The 10564-nt window shown below is 41.7% G+C and overlaps 1 protein-coding gene across 8 annotated transcripts in view; it reads right to left on the bottom strand.

The window, feature by feature from the left end:
* Positions 1–10564, bottom strand: part of USP40 (ubiquitin specific peptidase 40) — a 75546-nt gene that overhangs the window by 32335 nt on the left and 32647 nt on the right. For 6 of the 8 annotated variants that reach the window (XM_035006815.1, XM_035006816.1, XM_035006817.1 and 3 more), the window contains 5 exons: positions 8861–8942; positions 7155–7326; positions 4654–4738; positions 2638–2708; positions 1401–1717 (listed from right to left, as the gene is read on the bottom strand). In XM_035006815.1, the coding sequence (XP_034862706.1) occupies positions 1401–1717; positions 2638–2708; positions 4654–4738; positions 7155–7326; positions 8861–8942 (727 nt within the window). Of the gene's footprint in view, positions 1–1400; positions 1718–2637; positions 2709–4653; positions 5279–7154; positions 7327–8860; positions 8943–10564 lie in introns of those variants that run through there. The other 2 variants (XM_035006821.1, XM_035006823.1) reach the window with 2 other exon arrangements.

Genomic DNA, 10564 nt, shown 5'->3' with positions numbered 1-10564 from the left:
AGCAGAGGGAGATGAGGTGACTTGCACAGGGTCGCACTGTCAGGACGTGATCAAGCTGGAAACAAGCCCCGGCGGCTCGTCCTCACCCCTGCACAGACTGCCTGGCGCGGGAGCATGGGTAGGTAACATCAACACCGACTGCTCCGTAGCCGCGCCACGAGTCTACAGACACTGGGGGGAAGCAGGATATAACCATCCATGAAATAATCATTAGTAAGCTTCAAAAGAAAAAAACCTTCAAAAAACAACAACAAAAAACAATTATTTGTCCTCAGGGCAGAAGGAAAGCTAACAGTGACTGCCCCTGCACAGGGGACACTGTTTTGGGCCTCCTGTCATCACTTCTGTATTTCCCAGTCCTAATACATACTATATTACTTTTTTTTAAATTTAATTTTGGGGGGGGCAGAGGGAGACAGAGAACCTTAAGTAGGCTCCACACCCAGGATAGAGCCCAATGCAGGGCTCGCTCTTACAACCCCAAGATCGTGACCTGAGCCGAAATCAAGAGTCCAACACTTAACGGACTGAGCCACCCAGGCGACCCACATGTAGTACTTTTTATAAAGGAACATATAATAAACTTTTAAATTAAATAAACAAAGTGCAGAAATAAATGCCCAGAAAATACTTGTCTGAAAAGAGTGATAAATACAAAATAAAGACTGTTCCAAGCGCTCTGCCTCTGGGTCACAGCCACTATGAATGATAAAATGGAGACTCCCGACTGATCATGCAGGGAACGATTTGTCAAGTCTTTAATATATGGAAACCGGGAGGTTACAGGGCAGGACACACTGACCACAGAAATGTAGCATAACAGACGTGGACGACAAAATGGAGACAAGCAGCACTTCTGAGCTTCCAGTGTGACTCACAGGAATCAAGAGCGTGATCCCCCATGTACCTGCCCTCTCTGGGCAGCTGGGAGGGTCTCAAGACTCAGAAAAAGGATTATAATGAAAAACTCAATTGCCTTATGGGAGACTTGTGACAAAACAGACAAATCTAGCTAGATCTTAATATCCTCCTCATGAAAAGATTCAGGAACTTTCTTTGTGAATGTGCCTTCAGTTTTGTAGGAAGTGCTAATCGGAATTCATTTGACAAGATTCTGCTTTATAAACAACTAATCTAGATTGTATCTCCTATACCTACATTATTTAGTTACCTCATTTACCAACAAATAAAAATTTAAAAAAATCACATTATAATATCATCTTCCTCCAAGCTGCCTAACCCAGAACACTCCTGTATACAATATCCAGGACACAATGTTTAGAAACAAAAGGAAAATACTGAACTATTATCAGTATTAAAATAAAGCTTTCGAGTTCTAAGCGACAAAACTATCATAAAAATAACTTAAAAAGGAATTCTCTTACATTTCAGCAGGTTACCTGTTATCTCTAGAATCCTGAACGAGAACCGAGCTCTTGTTCCCGAGGCCCTGCTCTCTGAACGTCTTCTTCAGGTCTTCCTTGGGAACAGCGACCCAGTTCTCTTCCCCGGCAGGGTCCGTGGCGCTGACGAAGAGGACACCCACGGGCACTGCCAGGGCAGTGAGCACAGCACCCACTTCTGCATTGGATGGAAAGACGTGTGGAGACTCTACCAACTGCTGACACTTTTCCCCCTCGCTGCTTGTTGCTAAATGAAGAACATTTAAGAGCAGAGGTTCACAGTCACTCCCGGTTGGAATCTGGATGCCACCAACCTACAATAATACCAAGACAACCATTAGTATAGTTTCTATTTGCCAAAATCAGGTCAATGTAATCACACAGTAAAAGACTACTCTTAGAGGGCGCCTGGGTGGCTCAGTTGGTTGAGCGACTGCTTTCGGCTCAGGTCATGATCCTGGAGTCCCAGGATCGAGTCCCACATCGGGCTCCCTGCTCAGCAGGGAGTCTGCTTCTCCCTCTGACCCTCCCCCCTCTCATGCTCTCTCTCTCTTGCGCACGTGCTCTCAAATTAAATAAAATCTTAAAAAAAAATACTGCTCTCAGAGAATTCTCTTTTTTTCTTTTTAAGTGAAATGTCTTAGATGTATCAGAACTTTAGATTTTTCCTTTGAAACTTTCTCTTAGCCTTCTTTTATCTTCTAGGAGAGCAATGTGGAGTGGAGACAGAGATGTATGTGTCCTCAGCAGTGGTAATAAAGCCTTAGCAGAAAAGGAAAGAAGAAAAAAGCCTTGGAAATACAAGAGATGGACCAAGGGCAGACCACAGCGTGGGTGAGATGCTGCTCGCCCCTTTCCTGACTTGGAGAACCCCCTCCGCTCCTGTAGGTCACCGCCCTAACTCAGGGTAGCTACCTGCCCCCTCCTGAACTCCCTCAGGGAGCATGCGCAGAACCCTCCTGCAGGAGCTGTGCTGGTGGGGTTAGGCACACAGGCCCGCCTGAAGGACAGACTGATTACACACCTTCGGAGGGAGCTTCTGGCACTGCAGACACACTCGACAACCATCTCCTTAGCATACGACTAACACTGACTGTACCTAAAATTTGTCAGACGTTTCAGATGTTTTCTAGCATCTAGTTGCCTTCACAGACGCTGAATAAAGTTTTCTTACAATGACACTTAAAAAAAAAAATCAAAAACCATCATGCATACCTCTTCAATCCGTTCTTACCTCCACCCCATTCCATACAAAGAGGTCTTCCCCGTCTGCAATCTCCATTTCACACAGCATCAGGTCATCCCCTAGAAGATGAGCTCATCAGTGAGACCATTCATCACAATCACCAAAACAACTACAGAAGGAGCTGAGACACTTAAGTATTTGTTTGCAGCAGCAGCCTCATCAAGGAAAATTAAGAAAAAGGCAGTAATTGCATTTATTGTGTTGGCATTATTTGAGATTATTTTTATCTTTATGCTTTTCGTTACACTCTTTAGTTTTTTGTTTTTGTTTTTTCACTTTACGTAAGTATCTCCCCGTGTTAACATGTTACGGAAGCTCTGTGAGCACGAGAGCAGGGGAGGTGCTGACCAAACCGGACACTGTGCGGGAAGGAGGCTCAGGCAGCCTGGGGCCGCAGCCCCAGCACTAACCAGCTGTCTGGCCTGCGTACTGCGGCCCCACGCTCCAGTCTTCTTGTTTAGGAAATGCAGGTAAAAGAATTTTGTGAAAATCAAATGAGATAATTTATATAAAACTTATCTCTGGATTTGGTACAGTGAAGTCCAAAATAAATGTATGTCACCGCAGCTGCTACTAATATTACTGTTTTGTTGTTATTCACGGGTAGTAAAAACGTTTAAGCTCTCCAAGTACTCTGGGAGAAAAAAAAAAATCAAGCCCTATAAATAAGATGTTAACGGTTTGAAACCATTTTGCTAAAAAAAATTCTGTGGTAATACAAGAAAAATTCCACAGCCTTTTATTATTTTTTTAAAAATTTGTTTGTGAAGGGGCACGTGCACCCCAATGTTTATAGCAGCAATGTCCACAACAGCCAAACTGTGGAAAGAGCCAAGATGTCCATCGACAGATGAATGGATAAATAACATGTGGTATATATGCATACAATGGAATACTACTCATCCATCAAAAAGAATGAAATCTTGCCATTTGCAACAATGTGGATGGAACTAGAGGGTATTATGCTAAGCGAAATAAGTCAATCAGAGAAAGACAATTATCATATGCTCTCACTGATATGTGGAATTTGAGAAACAAGGCAGAGGATCATAGGGGAAGAAAGAAAAAAATGAAACAAGATGAAACCAGAGAGCGGAGAAAAACCATAAGAGACTTTTTTTTTTTAAAAAGATTTTATTTATTTATTTGAGAGAGAGAATGAGATAGAGAGAGAGAGCATGAGACGGGGGAGGGTCAGAGGGAGAAGCAGACTCCCCGCTGAGCAGGGAGCCTGATGCGGGACTCAATCCCAGGACTCCAGGATCATGACCTGAGCCGAAGGCAGTCACTTAACCAACTGAGCCACCCAGGCGCCCCATAAGAGACTCTTAATCTCAGGAAACAAACTGAGGGTTGCTGGAGGGGAGGGGGGTGGGAGGGATGGGGTGGCTGGGTGATGGACATTGGGGAGGGTATGTGTTGGGGTGAGCTGTGTGTTGTGTAAGAGTGATGAATCACAGTCCTGTACCCCTGAAACAAATAATACATTATATGTTAATAATAAAAAAAATCTTTTAAATTAAAAAAAATTTTTTTTGAAGATTTGTTTGAGAGAGAGAGAGAAAGAGAGAGAAGAGGGGCAGGGGCAGAGGGAGGGGGAGAGAGAGTCTTAAGCAGACTCCTTGTTGAGCTTGGAGCCTGACATGGGGCTCAATTTCACGATCCCGAGATTATGACCCGAGCCAAAACCAAGAGTTGGATGCTTAACCAACAGCGCCACCCAGGTGCCCCCACAGCCTTTTAAAAAATTGTTTTCGTGGAGAGGTAGCTTTAATTTCAAAAAAAAGGAAAATATTTCTGTGTTCGCAAAATTCACACATCACAGAAATCAGATAAATTATTTGTTTGAAAACCGACCATGTGATGACAGCCTAGGTAAGAAAGTAGTAGGTAGTGGGAAAGATTGGCTAAGAGCAGAAAATCCACAAAGTACAAATATAGGAAATGAACCCCACAAAATACAAATATAGGAAATGAGTCACAGTGTTTTAATTTTTATCTTACCATCAAGCATCTGGTAAACATGAAGTCCTGCTGGTACAAACTTTGCCACGTTAAGAATCATATCTCCTTCCCAAAAATCTAACAGCTACAGAATATTAATGGAAGAAAAGAGAACAATGAGAAGTAACATAAGTATCACATTTCCAGGTAAAAGAACACCACCGAACTATTTCTCATATGTTTAGATGATACGGGAAGCTAGCAAACGAGTATGCCCATCCCACCCAACACCAAAAGTGTGGCAAGAAGACATCACTCGTTGCTAAATTAGCCAAATCCAAAGATGGTCAAGTTCATCCATTAATGACTGGAGAATGCTGGCATACACCACGAACAACTGTACTTAATTTATGGGAAGACCACTTTTATCAGAAGGCAAACTGATCAACATGCCAGCCCAGAAATCTTTGTCCAAAAGAGCAAAAATCATTTGTTTAATTAGTACCATTCAGGGAAAAGCAGCATGGACTCTAGCACATTAAAATTCTCAATAATCTGAAAGGAAGTTTTGCACCATAAATTAAAAAAGTGGCATTACCAGTTTCTATGGGACCATGGATTTGTTTTTTTAAGTTTCTAGATCCAAGACTCTGGGGGGACTGGTCATCTCACCAGAATAATATCGCCCATAAAGTCAGTCCTATTTCGCCTCTCTCCACAATAGCACAAGGTAGTTCTCTCAAAAAGACATTTCCTGGGGCACCTGGGTGGCTCAGTTGGTTAAGTGTCTGCCTTCTGCTCAGGTCATGATCTCAGGGTCCTGGGATCGAGCCCCACATGGGGCTCCCTGCTCAGTAGGGAGCCTGCTTCCCTCTCTGCCCTTGCCCCGGCTCATGCGCTCCTTCTCTCTCAAATAAATAAATAAAATCTTAAAAAAAAAAAAATTTCCTCTTTACACATGATTAGTTAACTGCACTATTCTTGTAGCCTCCCGCCTGGGGCTTACTTTTAAGATAACAGAGATGTGCACTTCACACACCAGAAAGCAAACTGGAGCGAATCTAAAACCTATGAAAGTGAACAGGTCTGTTCCATATGAAAGGCCCCCTAGACAGGGTCAGCTCCCCACGTCCACTTACACCAACACTGCGGGACTGGCTCAGGGATGAATTTTTAATGCAAAAATTTGGAAACATGAGGAAATTTTAGAAATCCTGATACTAATCCAAAACTGAAATATCATTCAAATCAACTAAGGTTAACAAAGAAACTGGCTTGCTTTGCTTTGTACAAGAGAAAAATAGAAAAAAAGAGCTAATAATTTTGGGGATTGATGAGTTTGCCAGAAAATTCATTAATGTCTGCAAAAAATAAAAGCCTACATTTTTTTTTTTTAAGATTTATTTATTTTAGAGAGAGAGAGAGCACGAGTGAACGTGCACATGCTAGGGGGAGGGGCAGAGGGAGAGAGAGAGAGAATCTCAAACTGACTCCCTGTTAAGTGCGGAGCCCAACTCAGGGCTCAATCTCACAACCCTGAGATCATGACCTGAGCTGAAATCAAGAGTCAGATGCTTAACTGACTGAGCCACTCAGGTGCCCCAAAGCCTACATTTTCTATTTTCCTTTTCCTTGATCAGGAAGTAGTGAGAGGTGAGGAAGTATGATCAAAAGGACAGAAAGAGTAAGGAGACCAGGGCTGAGGCCTAGTTCTACCACAACCAGAAGTCTGACTGCAAGCCACTAGATCTCTAAATTACAAGTTTTTCACCTTTAAAATGGGATTAGCTTGCCTTTAGGTTACCCTGAGATTAAAGAACCAAAGGACATAATTTATATGAAAACACACTTGGGTCGATTACTTGGATGTAAGGATTTACAACAATGCTTGTTTTTACTGCACAACAGAAGGTATTTTCATCCCCTGAAAAATTTTAGTAATAAATGCTATCCTATACTTCGGAAAGGGAGAAACGTTAGTTGCTTGTTTGTTTAGTTCTTGTTTTTAGGCAACATGCTTATTTATTTACTTATGTTTTTAAGATTTTATTTATTTGAGAGAGAGGGGGAGATCGTGCATGAGTGGAGGGGCAGAGGGAGAAGCAGACTCCCCACTGAGCTGGGAGCCAGACTTGGGGCTTGATCCTAAGACCCTGGGATCATGACCTGAGAGGGCAGACACTTAACCAACTGAGCCAGCCAGGTGCTCCAGCAACACGCTTATCTTTTTACTGCTTCCAAAAAATAATTTTCTTTTACTTTCCAAAAAAGAAACAGCCTTATACTTTTTCTCTCCCCAAAATACACGTACCAGCCTTGATTCCCCCCCCGAAAGCCTGCTGGCAGGACAGTGCGGGTCCCACTTGTGCAGAAGAGCCTCTCTAAAAGACGTACAAGTGAGGAGAGAACATGTGGGTCAACCCTCAGGAGTGGGAGATGGAGGATTTTCTTAAGTGCTTTGAAAAATAAACAGTTGAATCCTAAACAGGATTTCTGAAAAGGAGAATCCAGCCTGAGATGGACCTTAATGTCTAAATTAAGAGGAAGCAAGGCTAAATTACCTGAAATATTGACTGTCGAAGATCTCCTAAAGTTTTCCTTTTATCAAAGGTTAAATCCCACACACTTTCTGCTTGAGAGACAATTGGGTGCAGAGCCCCATTGAAGAAATGATAATGAGGGCCCAGGTGGAGATGCAACTCAAAATTATTGTTTGTAGAATCCCATTCTGCCCTTTAAAGATGCATAAAAAATACATAAATGCTCTGTTTTTGTAACACACGGTTTCATCCCAAACCAAAAATACTTGATTTACAATATAAATAATCTATTCTACCTAAGTAATTATTACTAATGTCCTTTTCTTCCATGCTCCAAAATTTTCATTTTAGTTTCTCAATGAATAGCAAAATTTCAGCTCTGCCACCACGAATTCCAAGGAAAATGAATTTTAATATACACCATGCAACATTTCTCTAAGGATCGAAACTCAAAATCTTCCAACAATGGGAATATAGTTATAAATATGCTAGAAACCTTTCCTCCTGTAATTGTGGTAAGTGCCAAATTCACAAACTTCTAGTTCCTCCTTACCTCCACCAGAGCCCCCTGACTCTCCTGTAGAGTATTTAAAGTGGGTCTCACGATCCTCCAGTCTACCCTCCCCAGGTCGAACATCCTCAGTGGCGGCCCAGAGCTGGCGGCTCGTCTCTGAATCCGCTCGGCTGCCCTGGAGCTGCTGCCCGGCATTCCGCTCGAGGCAGTGTGGCCCCGGGAGAGCTGGATGAGGCCACGGCCACTGCTCGGATACTCCCGACACAATTCTATTCATGTGGTCAGAGAGAGCGCTAGCTTTTCCGATGGCCGCATTAAAAAGCTTAGTGCTGGCTGGCGAAACCCCTTTGGTTGTGGCTGTGAACACCCACTGCTAGTCCGCACCCACTCACGAGGTTTGGCCTGTTTAAGATATTTTATCCTAATTTTTATATTTTTTGTGTCTTGATTTCCTTTGATAGTGGTTTGCCATTCAATCTACCTGCTCCTTTTTTTCCCCAGTTTTGAGCCAATGATAAAAATGTTGAACACATCCTGGCTACATAATCAACCAGCCACGTGGGTCCACAAGGAAGCCACGTGGGTCCACAAGGAGGTCACGAGAACATCCACTTCCCTAACCCAATACCCCACTGACCCTGGCAGAGAGCAAATAAAGATACAGTTCCTCGGGGTCCAAGGTGAGACCTCAAAAGAGAAGATGAGATGAGCAACTCCTCACAAACCATGCCTGTGATAACCTATTACAGGTTTCTGCCCGGACTGACATGAAGCCTGGCAGTTTGCAGAATCCACATTCTTTCCTCTTGCCCGCCTCTGGTCTTGTATCACTATGGGCCGGGTCCCCACGACGACTTAACTTATGAGGGGTGACTTTCACCCAGGCTCTCTCTGCACCTCGGGAATCACCTGACGGTCTAGGATACAATTCACTTAACGTCCTAGGTGTTCACTGATTTCTCCAGGCTTCTGAGGCTTCATCCCTACTCAGCAGTGGCCATTTATGTGACATTGTTTCATTCACTCTCACAGATAAGGATGATTTCAAAGTAAGATACTCTGCCTATAAATATTCAGCAGCTACACAGACACAGGCATTGATTAGTTGGTTTTTTTTCCTTTTTAATTTTCCTGACTGAAGACTTAAGACCTAAATGAGATCCTTGTTCTCCAGAAAAAAACCATTCAAACTCTAAAAGTAAGTTAAAATTACCTTTTTGTTTGCAGTTCAATGTTGGCTGCGTCCATTTCATTCAGCAAATGACATGGAACCCCGTATCTTGGATTAGCTCGAGCTGTGAACAGAACGCTTCATTAACTTGGGCGGACGAAATGGAATCTGGCTGCTGGGGATCTGGAAAGTATGTGCTGGGAGCTAGGAAGCCTCTAACTATCTTTGTGAATGCTAACTTCCTGTGGATCTCAGTTTTCCCATCTGAAATATGAAAACATTAGAACAAATGGAAGATAAACAGTTCTTTATGCCACGCTAGAAGGATTCCATTTCTTCAATTCTCTTTAAATATACTTTTTAAAAAGAACACCCACTATTTTCTTCCTGATAACAAATGTAGTAATTGCCACCATAAAAATTCTAGAATATAAAAGATATTCTATATCTTTTATATAGAATATATAAAAGGATATAAAAGCTATTACCTATAATCCCATTCCCAAGAGATACTGCTAAAACGTGTTACATGTACTTCTGGTCTTTCTTCTGTACCTACACAACGTGTCTGTATGCGTACATTTACCCACACACACGCACGTACATGCACATACACACACCCACGCACACACTTAAAGCGACTGGGATTGTATTTAATAAATCTGTAACGCGCTTTTTCACTTCATATTTGTATTTCTCCAAAGTTTTAAATGATTGCATACTAGTTCATTCTATAAATAGCATAATTAAACTAACCAATCTTTTTCTGATAGGTATTTCTAGTCATTATTATAAAATAATGGGAGTACCAAACATCTTTGAACATGAATATTTATACACAGCTCTGATTATTTCAAGACAGATTTGCAGAAGTAGAATTACCAGTTTAAGGTTTTTAAATACATATAACCAAACTGGTTATAGGACTTTATATACCTACCAGCTGTAGAGGAAGTGCCAACTGTCGAGAACAAGATTAACAAAAACATTTAACTTGGTAGGAAAAAGTGGCATATCTCATTGCTGTTTCAATCCCTATTTTTTTATTATGATTGTTTTTCTTTAATAAAGATTTTTTTTTTTCTTTTTTGAGAGAGAGAGAACGTAAGCAGGTGGAGGGGGCAGAGAAAGAGGGACAAGCAGACTCCCCGCTGAGGAGGGAGCCTGCCTCAGGGCTTGATCCCAGAACCCTGGGATCGTGACCTAAGCCAAATGCAGACACTTACTCAGACTGAGCCATCCAGGCGCCCCTCATTTTTTTTTTTCCAGTTTATTGGTTGTTCCTATTTCTTCTTTTGTACATTGCTTATTTATATCCTTTTCCCAATTTTCTACTAAGCACAATGAAATATCTGTAAAAGCACTCTGCAGATGGGAAATAAACTTGTCATATATTTAGCTGTTTCCCACTAGGCTTGTCATTTGCCTTTTATATTGTTTAAGGTTTGTAACACTTTTCCTTAACTTTTCTTTCTTTGTTTTTAAGTTTAGAAAAGTCTCCCCTACCTTTGTATCAGAAATATATATTTTATACATTTTAAGGTTCCTTTTTAACATAAACATTAAAGGAACTCAAATTTCATTCAAGTGATGATTACAGTCACTTGACTACACTGATTGCTAATTCAAGGGACTGGCTGCTAACCAACTTCCTGCTCTATTTCTTGAGTAATTCACTCTCCTCCCGTTTATCTGAAAAATCACCTTACCACGGATTAAAACCTTTTTTTTTTTTTAAAGATTTTA

The sequence above is a fragment of the Mirounga leonina genome, unplaced genomic scaffold (assembly GCF_011800145.1).
Source record: "Mirounga leonina isolate KUSES-001 unplaced genomic scaffold, KU_Mleo_1.0 Mir_151, whole genome shotgun sequence".
Lineage (NCBI taxonomy): Eukaryota > Metazoa > Chordata > Mammalia > Carnivora > Phocidae > Mirounga > Mirounga leonina.
Note: the sequence above shows the minus strand (reverse complement) of the source record. Positions and strands in the feature narration are given on the sequence as shown.